The sequence below is a fragment of the Helianthus annuus genome, chromosome 4 (genome assembly GCF_002127325.2).
Source record: "Helianthus annuus cultivar XRQ/B chromosome 4, HanXRQr2.0-SUNRISE, whole genome shotgun sequence".
Classification (NCBI taxonomy): Eukaryota; Viridiplantae; Streptophyta; class Magnoliopsida; order Asterales; family Asteraceae; genus Helianthus; species Helianthus annuus.
In genome coordinates this window covers 71,155,688-71,174,214 of record NC_035436.2, presented here as the reverse complement: position 1 = coordinate 71,174,214, position 18,527 = coordinate 71,155,688, and the positions used below count along the sequence as shown (strand labels likewise).

Sequence of the window (18,527 nt, the reverse complement as noted above, 5' to 3'; positions counted from 1 at the left end):
GGTAGCCTTGAGAGGATAGAGGCCATGATGAGCCAGTTAGTCGTTAAGGACCAAACCACCCAAAAGATCCTTACCGAGCACGACCTTATGCTTAAGAACCACCAAGCCTCTTTCCAAGACCTTCAAAGGGTCGTAGGTGACATGTCTAGGAAACTTGAAGAGAGGTTACCCGGTCAGTTTACGGGTAACACCCAACCGAACCCTAACGCCCATGCCAAAGCCATTACCACTCGTAGTGGCAAAACCGTAGGGAACCCGAGAGTTGTGGAGAAAGTATTAGAGGAAGATGAGGAGATTGTAGATGAAGAAATCGAGATGGAGGCTCCCGGAAAAGTGCACCGAGGCTAAGCCCAGCAAGTACCGCATAGCCCGGTGAGCCTCAAGGTGAGAAGAAAGTAGAGAAACCACCCGTAGACATTAGACCTTCTCCACTCGTAGATCATTCGCGTGTCCCGTTTCCTACACGTCTTAGGAACCAAAAGTACTCCAAGGAATATGGGCAATTCCTAGATATCTTCAAGCAATTGAAGATTAATCTACCTTTCATTAAGGCACTCCAATCTATGCCTAAGTACGCGAAGTTCTTAAAGGACCTTCTTAGAAACAAGGAGAAGTTGGGAGAGTTCTCGAATGTTCCATTGAATGGAGGGTGCTTCGCAGTCGTTCTGAATAAGCTTCCGGAGAAGCTCACCGATCCTGGCAGTTTCACTATTCCATGTCTATTTGGTAGTAACACCAATACTCGAGCCTTAGCCGACCTAGGTGCTAGCATCAATTTGATGCCCTTTTCTCTCTACAAGAAGCTAGACTTAGGCGAACTTTCACCTACCCGTATGACATTATCTTTAGCTGATCCATCCATGAAATACCCGAGGGGTATTGTCGAGAATTTTCTTGTTAAGGTCGACAAGTTTGTTTTTCCTGCTGATTCCGTCATTCTTGATATGGAAGCGGATGAGAGAGTTCCTATCATACTTGGTCGTCCGTTTTTGCGTACCGCTAAAGCCCTCATAGATGTCTTCGATGGTAAGATCACACTTAGAGTCGGTGAGGAGAGAGTCACCTTTGAGATAGATCGTTCCATGAACCACCCGAGTGGTTCCGATGACTATAGTGGTCCCTGCCATTCCGTCTATTTCTTGAACTCATTCATCTCATGCGTTGACCATTGTCTAGAGTACATTAGTGGAGCCGACTTACTAGGAGGAGAGAGAGTTGAGGAAGAGTCGTTGAGGTTGGATGAAGTAGAAGATGAGGGGATTCCTTTGATTCCCGAAGCGTTAGCCGGTAGTGATGACACCACCCAACCCCCACCCTTACAGCTTAAGGTCCTTCCATCTCATTTAGAATATGCTATTTTAGGAGAGGGTTCTGAGCTACCCGTTATTATCTCATCGAAGTTGGAGGATGGGGAGAAGTCGAAGTTGTTGGAAGTTTTGAAGGCCAACAAGGAGGCCATTGCATGGAGGTTTTCCGACATTAAAGGCACAAGCCCTTCTTATTGCACTCACCGGATACTCATGGAGGATGATTTCAAGCCGGTGGTGCAAACCCAAAGGCACCTCAACCCTAACATGCAAGATGTGGTGAAGAAGGAGGTTCTAAAACTCCTAGATGTCGGGATGATATATCCCATCTCAGATTCGCCATGGGTTAGTCCCACTCAGGTTGTCCCTAAGAAGGGAGGGATGATCGATGTCATGAATTCCAAGAATGAGCTTATCCCTTCTCGTACGGTCACGGGTTGGCGAGTGTGCATCGACTACCAGAAGTTGAATGATGCCACCCAAAAGGACCACTTCCCATTGCCCTTTATCGATCAGATGTTGGAACGTCTCGCGGGTCAACAATTCCATTGTTTTCATGATGGTTTTTCTGGTTACTTCCAGATCCCCATCGCACCGGAGGATCAGGATAAGACCACTTTCACATGCCCCTATGGCACTTACGCGTACCGACGCATGCCATTTGGACTGTGTAATGCTCCAGCTACCTTTCAGCGATGCATGGTTGCCATATTCCAGGATATGATTGAGAGTTCCATGGAGGTTTTCATGGACGATTTTTCGGTCTATGGTAACTCGTTCGATGAGTGTTTGAGGAATCTTGAGAGGATGTTAAAGAGGTATGTTGAGACGAAGCTGATGTTGAATTGGGAGATGTAACACCTCGTAAAATCACGTCCAATGATGTATTGACACGTGTAATAAACCCTAATAAAGTCAAACATTGAATTTAAGGGACTAATTTTTCGAAAAATCGAAAAACTTGGATTATGAAAGGACTGGAAGTGTTAATGTACTTAAAATAAGTTTCTGAATAACCTCTTACGGTATTCATATTCACAATTGAGTCGCTCGTTGATTGAGAGTAGCCGTTTGCGTAATTAATTGAAAGTTTGCGCAATGAAGGGTTAAAAGCGTCAACATGTTAATTCTTACCTCTGAGTGACCTTTTAACAAACCGGGAGTTTCATGATATTTGATTATACTCTTGGAAATGCCAAGTATTGGCCGTTTAAGGTTTTTATGCTTATAAGTGAAGTTACGCGCAACTTTGCAAGTTTAAGGGATTAAAAGCATCAATATGTTTAATTATACCTCTGAATGACCTTTTAACGAACCCGAAGCATCGTAATGTTTTATAATACTCCCAAGAATACCTAACAGGATTAGATAAGGCTTCGATGCTATTAAACGATGATATGTGCAAGTTTGCGCATTAGAGGGACCAAAAACGTCAACTTTTGAATCTACGCCTTTCGATGACCATTTAAGCGAACGGGAGCATAGTAATAATTAAACACATGCTTGGGAATACCCATTATGGGCCATGGAAGGCTTGGATATCATTAAATGACATTTCGCGCTACTATGTGCGATTAAAGGACTAATTGCGTCAAACTGCAAAAGTATACCGATTCGTATGGTATCGAACCTTCCGGAATATGATCATAAGTTAAACATGCCCTAAATATCCTTTACATAGCTTAGAAATAGGCTTAGAGGTGTTTGTTGCGCAAAAATAAACTTTTTTGATCAATAGGGACTAAAAGCATCAAAAAGTGCATAAGTTTGCATTTTCGCGCATATCTTACGTTCTGAATATATCCGGACATCCAAAAATTTATGTAAGCATTAAAATATTTTATTTTAGTGTTTGGCTTGATAAAATTCCATTCGTCGCTTAATTTGGATCGTTTTTCGCGTCTGTTCGTGTTTCGTCGTAATTAGTCGAACAGCGTGACCGTACGGCCAAACGAACCGACATCCGGAATATTTCTGAGCATGTTTTATATCCCATATGCTTAGGCATCATTTTAGAGCCTTAAACATGGCTTAACGGGCCTTTAACGTGCCAAAAATGACCTTATATGATGACAGGGACCATTTCTGCAACTTTACCAAACTTTGGACTGGGCCAGAATCTCAGGCGGGCTGCGTAGCCCACTCAGATCTCTTACGCGGGTCGCGAAGAATGATCAGATGCAGGAACTTGTTTTCTGTCGCTGGTTTTTGTTGAATCTGGTTTCCACTCACACTTAATTCAATCTATGGGCTTGCCCACTGAATTATAAGACCACTTGACACCTGTTTCAATCTGGTTATCCCTCCCGACATGTGTCACGATCCAATGAGATCCCGAAAACTATATATAGAGGTGGGTTTCTCACTTTCAACTCACACCATTTGCTTGAATTCTGCTCTTACTCTCAACTAGGAGGAGCCTGAACCTTTGGGAACATCCTTTCAGTCCATTGGACCTTGGTAAGCATCCTTTTCATGCCTAGTTCAGCTTGTGGGCTTTTAAAGCCGAAAAAGTCAAATGTTTCATTAATCGCTTGACTTCTATTAAACTTTGTACGGTCTAGCCATTGTTCGCAATGATCATGGCTACGTGATCGTAGTTAGGTAGGTATTAAACCCTCAAAAGGGCACCTCCTAATTACCATGTTTGCTTAGTTAAATTGTCGGGTCAAAATGATTACAATAAAAGTCAAATGAGTCGGTTTTAAATAAAATTCATAACTAATGATGTAGAAGCAATAAAATCAGTTTTATCACTTTAATAACTTGGTAAATATTAATTGAACATGTCTAGGCATGTTCAACCCGACAATTCTGAGTGTAGGCTCGGTTCGCAATCGAAAGTCATAAAATTGACTTTTGCCTTGACTTTCAGTTCTGACCCGATTTAGCTTAGTTTAGATATGCCTTAGAGCTCTTTTAGGACCAGGTTATATGTTAGTATAACCCTCTATGATTACACAACTTGGTTCCTAATTTATCCGATTCATTTGCATGTTTCCGTTATATTCCTAAATATTGACCATTATGCCCTTTTGACCTTAAAACGAGATTTTTGAAATTGTGAGAGGACAAAAACCTTTATTACTGAATTATAAACATGTCCTAAAAGTTTGACATCGGTTTGAGGTCTAGATTAGGAGTTATGCTCAATATTGTAATTAAGAAGCTTTTTATTAATTAAACGGCATAATTAGCATATAGCCTATTTAAACCTAAACTTTGACACCAAACTTTTTACCCACTGATGTAATATAATATTTTGGGATTTTTGAAGATTTTTATTTATTTTTAGGTTGAGCATAACATAGGGTTCTAGCTTTGATTCGGTAATTGTCGGTTATATCTTTTCTTGAATAAAATGAGTTTTACATAACATTTTGATACCAAACTTTTTGCTACTGATTTTATATGATAAATAAAATATTTTAAGCCTGTTGGAATGATAAAAATATCAGTTTTCCTTATAAAACCCGGAAATTGCTTAAAACCGCCTGTTTACGCGTTTTAAACGCATAGTATGAGTTAAAACTATTTTTAACATATAAGACTTAATACCTACTGATGTTTTAAGTAAATTTTTATAATTTAACAGTAAGCAAAAGTCTTGAATCCAGATTTCCAGAATTGACCTTTTAAAGCCTATGTGAAATTACCAAAATGCCCTTTCGGTGCATAGTTTGGTTATAAATGATAAATTTCACATATATGCAATACCCTACTGATATAACTTATTAAAGTAAGTATTTCTACTGATTATCTCAGACCTGAATCTAAGATTAATATTTAATCTCTTTTATAAGCTTTAAAATGACCAAAATGCCCCTACAGGGCATAATTTGTGTTTAAATTCGTTTTGGGCATAATGGAAGGTATCCTACTGATATCACAACATATTTAGGGCATATTAACTTAGGAAAGCTGTTCATGACTCAATTGTTTACCCGTTATGCATTTTTCACGTTCGGTGCGGTTTATGTAACTAGTTTGCATAAGCTAATCAAAACGGGTCAAACCTTATCATTTTTATCTCAAAATCCAGAATCTGTTTAGTTTACCCATATTATACAAGTCTTCAAACTTGTCGGGTCTAAACCACATTCTAATCCGGTCTTCGCTTAATCTTGCGTTTTGAACCGAATATCTTCCTTTAAAACTAACCGGTCTAAGTTTAGGCTTAATTAAGACCCGTTAGGAATCTAATAGGTTATAAAAACCTTCGTTCCAGATTTAGGAGCCCAGTAAAACCCCTATTTGCACTTGCTGATTGAATACGGTTGAGATAAATTTGAATATTTGCTCAGGTAAATACTTTTAACTTATTTTCCGTTATACGGGCTTGGGATACGGTATTATAAAAACACCGCTTGGTCGGATGTGTAGTCATTTAAATCGGATTGTGGTTAATGTATTTACATAACCCGTTTTAATCTGTATTGTTTGGTATATGGCCTTTGGGGGGTTAATGACCATGTCCCGGATATCCTCGGCATTATTCATTGAAATGGCCACGACTTAAGCACGGCGTGTAGGCATACACCTGACAGTTGCATATGTAAAAAGGTACTCCACAGTAAGGAATTAACCTTGTGGGTATTATACCTGTGGCGTGTCAGTTAATCTTGTCCGGCTCTTCTAACCGGCCCTTACGGACGACAAATATGTAAAACTGGAAACAAGATTACTTTTAAATAATTGTCCCAAGTTATAAAAGATATTTTGCGCCTTGTGCATTCAAATCATTTTTTCTTAAACTCTTTTCAAAATGAGTCGGTTAATTGTATTTACCAGTGTAAACTGACGTATTTTCCAAAAGGTTAAAGTGCAGGTACTAGACAGAATAGGCTGGCTACTCCTGAGTGAATAAATAAAAGTCTTGCAAGCTTGGTCACTTAAAATCTGTTGAACAGTTATCTTTTATTTGATCCGCCTGTGGATCCTTTACATTCCGTTTGTAATACTTTGATATTTTCATTCGGTTTGTAATGAATCATCTTTCGACTTCCGCTGTGTATTAAACTGTGATAAATTGTCTATGATGATATCAAATACGTCATGATACTCCCCACCGGGCCCACCGGTAATACATGGAAATATCGGGGTGTGACAGGAGAAGTGTCACTTCATGGTGACTGAAGGTATTGTTTTAGGCATAGAGGTGGATCCTGCGAAAATAGATACCATTAGCAGGTTGCCTCCACCCACTAGCGTAAAGTTGATTCAGAGTTTTCTAGGTCATGCGGGCATCTATAGACGCTTCATTAGGGATTTCTCTAAGATAACTCACCCCATGACCCGTCTTCTAGAAAAGGATGTTCCATTCATCTTTGACGAGGAGTGTCTTAAGGCCTTCAACTTTTTGAAGGAATAGCTTATAAGTGCACCTATTTTTATCTCGCCCAATTGGAGCTTGCCGTTTGAGCTCATGTGTGATGCGGGTGACTATGTCGTTGGAGCGGTATTAGGACAAAGAAAGGACAAGCACTTCCACCCCATTTACTACATGAGCAAAACGTTAAATGATGCTCAAGAGAACTACACCACGGAGAAAGAACTCTTAGTTGTAGTTTTTGCGTTCGACAAGTTCCGCTCGTACCTCGTTCTCTCCAAGACCATAGTTTTCACCAACCACTCCGTGTTGCGTTTTCTTTTCCAAAAGAAAGACGCCAAACCCTAACTTATTCGGTGGATTCTATTGCTCTCCGAGTTCGATATAAAAATTAGAGATAAGAGAGGGGCCAAAAACGTAGCAGCCGATCATCTTTCACGTTTAGAAGACCCTAGGAGAGAGGAGATTTGTGAGGAGGAGATAGGAGATACATTTCCTCATGAGTCGATTGAGTTTGTAGAGGCCGAGAAGGAGGGATTACCATGGTTTTGTGATTTAGCGAATTATCTTTCGAGTGGTAATATTATGAAGGGAATGACCACACAACAGAGAAGGAAGTTCCTCAGAGAGTCGAGGAATTATGTGTGGGATGATCCGTTTCTCTTTAGAAGAGGAGGAGATAGGATACTTAGGCGATGTGTGTTGCGAGAGGAGGGTTTGAATATCCTTAAACAAGTGCATGAAGGTCTAACGGGAGGCCACCACGGTGCATATGCCAGCGCACAAAAGGTGTTCGATTGTGGATTTTATTGGCCTAACGTACTTCGTGATGCCGTTGAGTTCGTGAAAACATGTGATGCTTGTCAACGAACCGGTAACATTTCAGCCAAAGATGAGATGCCTCAAAACCCAATCCAAGTGTTGGAGGTTTTTGATGTTTGGGGCATAGATTTCATGGGACCCTTTCCCGTCTCAAAAGGGAATCGTTACATACTTGTGGCAATCGACTACGTGTCTAAGTGGGTTGAGGCTCAAGCTCTTCCTACGAATGAAACCCGAGTAGTATTGAGTTTCCTCAAGAAACTCTTTTCCCGTTTCGGTACACCTAAGGCTTTAATCAGTGACCGTGGTACTCACTTTTGCAAGGCATTGATGGAAAAGTTGCTTGCACGCTACGGAGTCACTCATCATCTGTCTACCGTGTACCATCCACAGACGAGTGGTCAAGTGGAGAACGTGAATCGTGGTATCAAACGTATTTTAGAAAGAAAGGATTGGTCCGACAAGCTTGACGATGCATTGTGGGCGTTTCGAACCGCTTACAAAACACCCTTAGGAACTACACCATTTATGATCGTCTATGGAAAAGCTTGTCATCTTCCCGCAGAGCTAGAACACCGAGCACTTTGGGCGTTAAAAACCGTTAACCTTGATACGACCGAAGCCGCTAGGAAACGTTTCTTTCAAATCCATGAGCTTAAGGAGCTTAGGGATGCGGCTTATGCTCGATCTTTGGGCATTTAAGGAGAAAACGAAAGCTCTACATGATCATAAGTTAAGGAAGATCAAAGAATTTAGCAAGGGTGATAGAGTGCTTCTCTACAATTCGAGATTGAAGTTGTTTGGAGGGAAGTTGAAGTCGAAGTGGTCGGGACCGTATATGGTTCATTATGTGTTTTCGTATGGTGCAGTTGAGATTATGCATGAGTCCGATGGCCGGAGTTGGAAGGTAAATGGCCACCATTTTAAGCACTATATTTGGAGGAGCAATAGATAAGAATGAGATGGAGGAAACTCCTCTCGAAATTCCACCAAAAGCCGCCACTTAGTGTTTTGGGTGAAAACCCAAGTGTACATTTTGTATCGTTTGTATAAGAGTCGTCATTTGAGTTATTTTTGCTTTCTAACAGTATTTTGGTAGATTTTCGGTCTTTGTTTTGTGTCGTTGAGAATTTCGCAGGTTTCGTCACCGCTACGGAATGGAGAAAGCAAGAGAAAAGAGGTCCCAGGTATGTTTATTTGATACTTAGAAAAAATTTTGGGAGTTTTGGATGGATGGGAAAGTTTTTGGAAAAAATTCTAAGGCATGAAAGCTCCAAATTTCGAAACCTTCTGTGAAAAACGGACCTAGACGTAGCGTCTAGGCCCGTCGCGCTACACCTAGGCGTCAGGCCAAATTTTAATTAAAATGGAGGCGGCGCCGTATGCGACGCCCCCCCCCCCTGACCCTACGTGTAGCGCGAGGCCCCCCATGACTAGTTCAAAATCGTTTTTGGCCTTATTTGCTACATAACACTTCATCTCTCCTAAACTACGAACCCTAGCCGCAAATTTCACTCTTTCCACCATATCTCACTCATTTTTCCACCAAATCACCCCATTTTTCTTCCTACATTACCACAATCACTTTCCCTACAATTCCCAGCATCAATTCACCCGAAATCACGAGAACTTTTCGTGTTTTCGACAAGTTTGAGCACCACAAGTTCAAGGCCGATTTTTTCTTGCTAAATCCGACTCCAATGTATGTTTTCTGTGATTTCTCGTTAGTAGGTACCTTTATTTTACATGTGTAAGTGTCGGGTCATTCATATTTTAGGTCTAGGGTTTGAGTGGTTCGTTAAAGTTGTGATTTTTGATGTTTTGATTATGTTAGTAGTATGCGGTTGGGTTTGTTTGGGTTGATTATACATAATGAGGCTTGCGGATGGTTCGGGTTGGTTTATTTGCGGTTGTTTGAGAATTGTGGGGTATGTTTGGACATCTCGGCCACGTGTTTGAGCTTTGTGGGGTTTGTTTGGCTAACACTAAGAGGTTTTTGTTAAAAAAATAGGTTTTTGAACTGATTTTTGCAAATCTAATTAGTTTTCTAAACGACATTTGTTGCACAAAATGTCACCTTGTGGTTTCAAAGTTTCAAACTCTCACTTGTTTAGCCTCAGTTGGGATATTTTGGCATTTATGCTTAATTGAGGACAATTAACATGCCAGGAGGAGATAGTGTACATTGAGTCTTGAGTCGTTCGAGTCATCGAGTCTAGTTAGTTTACTTAGAGTAAGTACTTAGAGTTAAGTGTCGGGTTTAATAATATGCATGTACAAGTTCACAACATTTTGCCCGTACTCAATCTCCATTCGGGCAAAGTTGTGTTTAACTTACGCTTTTGTAAACGGTAACCCATGTTTTCTTCAATTATATTTTCGGTTTCAGTCGCGAACGTAATGCTATACGGCTGTTTCCAAATTCTAAAAAAAAAATTAAAAAAAAAATTAAAAAAATCAGTTTTTTGTTTGTGTGATTCGTATCGCTTAAATCTCTCGTGTTTTGCAGGAACATGTCAGGTGAGGGCTCGTCCAGTAACCCAAAGAAAAGGAAGATCAAATATCGAGGACGAGATCGGAGAGTTTATGCTCGAGTTGAAAGGCTAGTTGATCACCCAGTCTTGGATTTTGAAGAAGACAGTGAAGAAAGGGAAAAGCTAGTGAAATATGTGAAAACCAATCTCCTGGAACATCGCACAATTGATTGGGAAGGGTTGCAAGGAATGGGGGTCAGTGACCGTGTAGCGGACTTGCTTGGGCCGAGACTGAGAGCGGCAATGGATTGTCGTTGGCCACAGCATACATAGCTGACACTTAAGTTTCATTGTACCTTTCATCACAAAGTGGGTACATTTGCTGAGAAGAATGCGGTTTCGTTTTCATTGGGCAGGAATTTGTATGAGATGAGTATTGTCGAGTTTGGAGTAGCTTTGGGCTTTTACACTGAGCATGAGGTGCGAACAGAGGACTTTGTTAATGGGTTGAGAGGTGTATACAATCATATGCGACCAAATTGCTTGGGTCCGGAGGAGTTGGCTAGATTATGGGAGACGATTTCTATCGCACCGTTCTCCGGCACGAACCTTATCTCTACAGTTCGTGATCCGGTCCATAGGTATATTCTGAAGGTGTTGGCAACTACGATTGTGGCAAAAGGGTCGGGTGAGAACAAGGCTAACTGGTTAGATATCTTTGCTTTGATGTGTATGGTTGAGAAACAAAATTGGAATTTGGCGAGTTTCTTCGCATGGTCTTGTAATCGTCCTCGCAGAGGGGGAAACCGGGCAGCGATGGATCTTGGGCCGTACATTACTAGGTTAGCGACTAATTTGGGTGATTTCACGAAATATAAGTTGGAGCAGATGAGAGAGAATGTTCCAACAACTTACTAGAGTGTTGGGGATCTACAGTTAGCGGGTATTTTGTCATATTTAGATCCGCCGGAATGGGAGTTCAGACAGGGTGAACAGGTTCATCCGCCAGCAGGTACTGAGGCGGCAAATATCTTACGGGGTGCTTTTCCGCCACGTCAGCAGAGACCTCGGCAGAGACATGAGATTCCAGCTCCACGGCACCCACTTCGCCAGGCCCGACAGCCACGACCCGATCCCTTCACTCATGAAGCTGCTTATAACCTTAACCAGCAGCGTTTCGATCAGCTAGTGGAAAGAATGAGAGTTGATCATCAGTGGACGATGTAGAGCCACCACCGCCAGGATGACATGCTTAGGTATATGATGTCAGGTAGGCATCTAGATATGTCTCCACCTTTTTCTGGATTACTTCCACCACCAGTTTATGGCAGTGAGCAGCAGGCTCCGTATGTCTATGGACAGTATCCGAGGTATGATCAGTGGGGTGGACAGAGTGGTTATGGTTATGGTGGCCAGTATGGATGGCAGCAGGCAGGAGGTTCAGGTGTGCAGCAGATGGATGAGGAGGGAGACGATGAGTGAAGGAGATGGATTGAAGCGGCATATATCGTTTTATGACCATTTTATTTTATGTTGCTTTAGTAGTTCGATTGGGTTGTATTAGTAAGACAATATGTTTTTATTTTTCTTTTGAACTTCGGATGTTGGTACTATGGATGTTTGGTAGTAGTTTGTTTGGTATGGTATGTTTGATTTAGGTTGATGATTGGAGCCGCTTTCCGTTCATGTGAGAGAGAGTTTTGGTATTGTTTGCTGAGCACGTTCGGTATTGGAGGGCACTTATGGAATAGACTGGCACGTTGACAATCTCATATTTTTCGAGCTAAGTCTTTTTCATTGTAGAGTTTTGTATTTCTTTTTGTTTTTCTTTTGTTTTTATTTCGTAGGTAGTTTTTAGTTTTGTTTGTTGGAGTCTTGTTCTACTCTTGCATTAGGGACAATGCAAATCTCGAGTGTGGGGATGGGACATTAGAGTCGTAGTGTAATTGAATTTTTTTAGTTAAAAAAAATGGAAAAATCAGAAAATGTCTTGTGAATTTAAGTTTGCAAATAAAGACGGAAAATGATAGGAAAGATGGGTTTTTATTCAGGTTATAATAATAATAATAAGAGATAAAAATAGTCGTGCTTATGTCTAGTTTGGGATATGTGAATAGGCCCGGTCTGGTTCTAGGTTCCTTTGATCTAATATACCTTAATTGTCGGTTTGCTAGTGGGTACTCACCTAGGAAAAATGGGAAATTGAAACTGCCGATAATAGTATAAGGAATACCGTTATAAGTCAAAATCGTTAGAATTTTTAGTTATGAAAAAAATAGAAAAGAAAAAAAATTGAGCTAGAAACTGAATGAAAGTAGCACAGGCCTATGTAGTCTTGGTTGGGGATAGCGACTCTACAACCGGAATTCCTCTAGGATGTGTGAAATCGAAATTGCAAAGAAAAAAATTACTGACGCCTATGTAATCCGAGTTGGGGATAGCGACTTTACAGCCGGAATACCTCTAGGTTAGGTAAAGCAACGTCTAGGCTCAAGAAAAAAAAAAGAGAAAAAAATATATTTGATATTAAATTCTCTTGATTTTGATATAAAACGGTTAGGAATTGGTCCAGTGATCGTTCCTTTTGTTCCATAAGCTTGAGGCGGGAGTAGAAGGACTGTGGCTTCCAGTGTGAGACCCTAGGTAGACTGACCACATTTGAACTGAACTTGCATGATAAGGGCTTAGAACCGGGTTCGGGTTTAAAGGGACAAATATATTTGCAATCGTGGCTAACATAAGTGTCGACTTTAATAAATATAAATAGTTTTTAACCCGATTATTTGCTTATCTATGATTCCGTTTGCACGTATCTTTTTCGAGGACGAAAAAATGCTAAGTGTGGGGATGTTTGATGTACTGCAAAGTACATGTGCAAAGTACATGTGTTTATAGTGTATATTTTGGTCAGTTTTTTTGTTATTTTGAGTCTAGTTTAGGTAAGAATTTCGATATTCCTAACGTTAAGCTATGATTTCAGGTCTTGTTGCTTAAAGTGATGAAAAACGAGTCAAAACGAGCAGTTTGGAGGAATTCGAAAACGGGATTCGTATGCGAGTCGGAAAGCTGGAAGAACAAGAAAATAAAAAAAATGCAGAAAGGGGGGCGCCGCCGTACGCCTAGCCCTAAGGGGGTACCCGTTGCGTAGCACCTAGCCCCCAAATACGCAGAAAAGTGATTTTCAGCTAGGTTTTGGTTGAGATGTTGAGGTGTATATACGAAACGAAATTGCTGTCATAGGAGTTACGAATTTGTGGAGTCGAAAAGCTTATTTTAGAGATTGAAGTGCTGCGTTTGAAGAGCTTTGATCAAGGGAATCATTTGTTCGAGTTCGGTTTGAAGATTGAAGACTTGCACGGGTTCTTTAGTTCCTTGTTTGTTTGATTTCTCTCTTTCAAAACTTGTAACCATGAGTTCTTGTTTGAACAACTTCGTTTTATTTTCATTGATTACCATGCTTGGCTAAACGCTTAAACCGCCTAGACTACGATGAATGGATTTGGATAAAGTTTGAACCTTTTTAGTTAATTGCATGTGTTTATGGATTAATTGTGTTTTAATTTGGTTAATTATTATCAATTGCTTCGTGTGAATCTAGGTGGTTATCTGCCACAGAATAGGTTCATGCTAGATCTTTGACATTGTGTCTTTGACCATTAGGGTGAATTGGCCAATAAACCTTAGAAGTAATAGTTAATAATTTGCTAGATTTCAGTATTCTACTAGTCCTAATAGCTGGAAGGTGCAGGTCTATTGGTAGGTCTTACCCGGCGAATTGCTTTAGATAGTCTTTGGAAAAAGTCGTGCCTTAGTTGCCTCGTCGGTTTATTAGTCTATCAAGTCAAATTACGAAACTCAAACTACCCTAGATCTATAATTGGAAAAGAGTAGGTCAATATTAGGCTACTTACACAATAATTAGATAACCGGAAGGAAGTCTAATAACCGGTAGGATTAACGGCCTAGGTAGTGCCATAAGTTTCACCTCGAAAAGGGTTGAGGGGCTTAGTTGGTGTCTTAATAGGTTTAGTATCTCAAGATCCCAGTTCCATAAAACATGCGGTTAACTTAATTGGTAAATGCTTAAAATCAATCCAGGATTCTAGTCTAGATGGTCTTCATCATTATCTAAGAAAAGTCTTCATATTAGTTCGTATTAGCATAGTTTTAGTTAATAATTAGTTTAATAGATTTCCTTAGATTTTCAGTAAACCCCCACCCCCCCCCCCCCCCCAAAACAATTAAACAGTTTGAGTCATGTCTGTCAGAGTTTATTAGAGTCTAGCTAGCGTGATTAGTAGAGTCTCGTGGTTCGATATCCGGACTTCCTTAGGTCATACTACAGTGATCGGTACACTTGCCGATTGTGTGGTTTAGGTCGAGTCTAGATTTAAATCTTTTTAGTGTCTAGCTTAGAGAGTCTAAAGTAGTTAATTTTAGTAGTCTGTTTAGCACACATCATTGACCCTTCCGTTTCTGCTAATTCTTGTTTAAGCAATGCAATTGTGTCAAGATACTTATTTATTGCATTTTGTTTAGTTTCCAAAGTAGCTTCAAGTATCCTTTTAGTATCAGCATCTTTACGGCTAACGTCAATAAAATGTTTAGTTTTACTACTCATCTTATCATATGCCTCTTTCATCTGAGAATCGTATTTCAAAAGATCATTTTGCTTTATCAATTCATGAAAATTTTCCACTTTCTGAACACACTCAACGCACTTTTCTGAACATTTTTGTTTCAAAATTTCATTTACTTTATCAAGCTCTTTGTATTTATTTTTCATAAATTCTTTCTTTTGAGCTATCTCTTCACATTTGTTATTTAAAATTATTTCTTTTTCAAGAACACCTATGCATTTTTTCCTCAAGAACATTTCCTTTTTCTTAAACTCTAAGTGAATTTGGTTTAAAAATTCTTCATGTTCAATAACTTCATTGCATTTTTGTTCAAGAAAAATTTCTTTTTCAGCAACTTCTAAATAAGTTTTGTTTAGAAAATCTTCCTTTTTAGCAAGAACTGTGCGTTTTTGTTTGAAAAAATCTTCGTTTTTAGCACAGATCTCGCATGTAACAGTATATTTCTTATACTCAATTTCAATTTTCTCATCAACTTCTGGAATCTTGTTCATCTCCTCATCAGTTAGTTTATGTTTATCTTCTTCAACCTGAGCTATCAAAGCTTGATTTTCTTCCATTATTCTTTCCTCTTTGACAATTTTTGTCTTTTCTTCATCTCTCTGCTCCCTGCTGATTCCAATACTGTTGTAGTACATATTCGCAAAATGATTATAAATCTCATCAGATAAAGAATAAGAAACATCAGTATTTGTAGGAGTTCCATCAAAACAACACCCTTCTTAATCTAGATGCAACAGAAGGACAACCCTGATATCCACGGATGACTCAATAGCATAAAGCCCCAAAACCTTAGACGTTGGCTATCTATCAATGTAAGATTTAAGACCAAAAAATCATATGTCGATGGTATGTTACCCACATGATGTATAGTTCGTTATGTTTATATCACTTGGTAGCTTTTATCTTTTGAGCGTTAATCCTACCAACATATCACAATAGATCCTAGTTTTTTCATCTATAGCACCTTACATGTGTCAGTCAAACCCTTAAACATGAACATTTATTTCATTTCCCATTTGATGCAATAAAATCTTTTTGGATTTTTCTGTTTTTCAAATGTTTTTGGATTTTTCTGTTTTTCTCCCCCTCAAACAATGCATATGTACATATATCTCCCTCTTCCCCCCTAAATTTGTGCATCACACTTTATGCGCAAATTTACCTAATAATGGAAACTTACGTACAACGATATAAATGAAAGAAATAGAAAAATATTTTTGGTGTTTTTGCTTAACCATTCCGTCATTAGATTAAAGACTAATCAATATCAGAACTAAAGCACGAAATTTAAATTTGAAAAAAAATTGTGAACTTTTTGCAACAGTGAGATGTTACCCTTTATATCCCTGGAACAACCGCTATCAACATTCCAGAGATTGTCAACAGCTCCTCCTTGGTTGTCCCTGAAAAATAAGGAGATTAGTAAGACATTGGTACCCCGGCCATCGTGATCCTGGGTTTTCCTGAAGCATCAAAATAAGACACTTTCTTTAAGCACAAGTCCCCTTTCGTTTCAAGGATTGGAGATGTTGCCGCTTTGCATTTAGGTTTCCAAATTTGTTTCAGCTTAACAAACGTGTTTGTTGCCTTCGGTTGAGAAACTTTATCAGGTGTATTCGTTTTAGAAACAGATCTTTGTTCTTGAACAACCTTGCATTTGTTTTTAGCAACATTCCAATCCCCATCAGATGGTTTAACCTTGGGATTCCCATTCTTCATTTCCTTAGATTATGATACCTTCATTGGCTTAGAATGGTTGTTATCCTTAGGTGTAACCCTCTGATTTTGAGCATAATAGGTTACATAGGGATGATGTGCGTAGTTTTAAGCAATGTGACCAGGAATGCCGCAATTGAAGCATGTTTGTCTCTTCACGTAGAAAGCATTCTGATCGACTTGATTTGCTCTTGCATGCCCTGAAGGATGAAGTGATCCTTTCTGTGCATGATTTCCTTGCACATTTCTTTCAAACGAAGTTGAATTCGGATGTCTATACTCGTCGTTTGCAGAGGCCTTTTGTGGTGTAGATTTCTTTTGATTCTTCTTGTTTTGCTTAGACTGCAAATCTTGTTCAGAAATATCACATGTCTTTCTAAAGGCTTTGTTAGCACAATCAAATGCATATTTCTCACATTTGCCATTACTGACTGGCTTAACAAAAGCATTTTTCACATCACAAGCCTTTTGAGGACTATTGCTGCCCATTGAAGACTTTGGAGAGCATGAGTGTCTTTAATGTTTAGACTTCTTCTTTCCTCGTCCTTGACCTGCTCGTTTTGGCTCCATTCCTTGCTTTGAACCTTTACAACACTAACAGAAGGTTCAAATTGTTCAGTTTGCGTACTACGAGCCTTGTTCACGTCAGTCTTTACTTCATCAGCTTTGATAGAATCGGAGAGTCCTGGTTTATCGGATGAAAGAACAAACACTTCAGCTGAATCAATTGAAGAGTTATCAGCACAATCTACAACAGTTACTTGTTCTGCACATGAAGTAGAAGCATTAGCATTATTCACACATTTTTGCTTCATTTTAACATTGACAGGTTTAACAGAACCCCGTGTGTCTGATGTATAATCACTAGGTTTTCCATACACCATATTTTGTTCGTTCTCAAGATCTTCCTCGGTGTCAGGCATTCTCGTGTAATTGTGATTATATGGTGGGGCAACCTGATTGTATCCAAAACCCTTCCCCTTATTTCCTTTAAATGCCAGTTGCACATTGCACACATTTTGAACGACCTTGCTAGAAGTATCAAACTTTTTCATATTGATTTCATTTTGTTGATACTTACCAGTCAAAAGTTCTAGCTCAACTCTCATAGAATCACATTCCATGGATTTTACAGTAAGTCTATTTTTATAATCATGGACCCAACATTGCTGTTGATTTACGTCCAAGTGGAGCTGAGCTATATCCTTCTTTTGTGCTTCAACCTTTTCGGTAAGCAACTTATTGCTTTGTCTAAGGCTGATGCACTGAGTCATGGCACTGTTATAATCATTAACCAGTTAGGAGTTGAGTGCCCTGAGTTGTGCAACCTTATTCATGCAATGCTCAGAACCCAAAAGATAGTTTATCGTGTCAATGAGCGATTTGGATTTGTTAGTTTGAGTTTGGGCTTAGGGTATTGGGCTACTGACTGCAGCTTGCTGGGCTTGAGGTTTCTGTTTGGCCACTTCATCGGGATTAGATTCTGTTTATTGTGAGTATAGATCTGGGTTTGATTGTAAATGATCCCACAACCAAGAAACAAGGGAGTCTTTATCATCACCTAAAAAAGTATTCATCTCATTACTTACTTCTTATTTTTGCCTCCGATGTTCAAGCAAACGCATCACATATTCCACGATATGATCAACATTGTAGTTTCCTATAAACTCATTCATCTTTTCCATCACTCGATCCCGTAACCTTTCAGCTCCATCTCTAGAAAACATAATTTCGAAACATAAATCGACAACACTATCCATCACGTTCAGGTTTTGATTTTGAGCCTGGGGTGCAGTGCTATTAACGGAAGGTTGGATTCGGGTTTGGATACATACTGGGCTGAAAACTATGTTCGAGTACTGAGTTTGGACTGTAGACATCCTCGAACACTTTGCACTAGTACGAAACCGCTTCCTGTACCGCACCTCAAAACCTGTCAAAATCATTTCACCAAAACAATTTTTTTATTTTATTAACTATTTATTTTTTTAATTATTATGAATAGATTTTTTATATGATTATATTAAAAGAAAGCCTAATTAATGTTTTAATTATTATTATTAACTAATAATTAGCTAATCATTACTATATGATTAATAGTATTCTTAAAAACCCTAAGCGTCACTTTCAGTCCTGTTTTGTAAACAGGTTTTCCCGACAACGAACAACCATCACAAAAATTAGCTATCTTCTTCTTTTCAAATAACCACACACAAAAACAATGGTGTCCGGTGGGTGG

The 18,527-nt window shown here is 39.3% G+C and overlaps 1 protein-coding gene across 1 annotated transcript; it reads right to left on the bottom strand.

The window, feature by feature from the left end:
* Positions 1–14,034: 14,034 nt before the first annotated feature.
* Positions 14,035–15,207, bottom strand: LOC110933651. The gene is made up of 2 exons (XM_022176863.1): positions 14,399–15,207; positions 14,035–14,071 (listed from the first exon to the last, which is right to left on the bottom strand). Exons 1-2 carry the CDS (start codon positions 15,205–15,207, stop codon positions 14,035–14,037), a joined length of 846 nt encoding a protein of 281 aa, XP_022032555.1.
* Between the last annotated feature and the right edge of the window lie 3,320 nt (positions 15,208–18,527).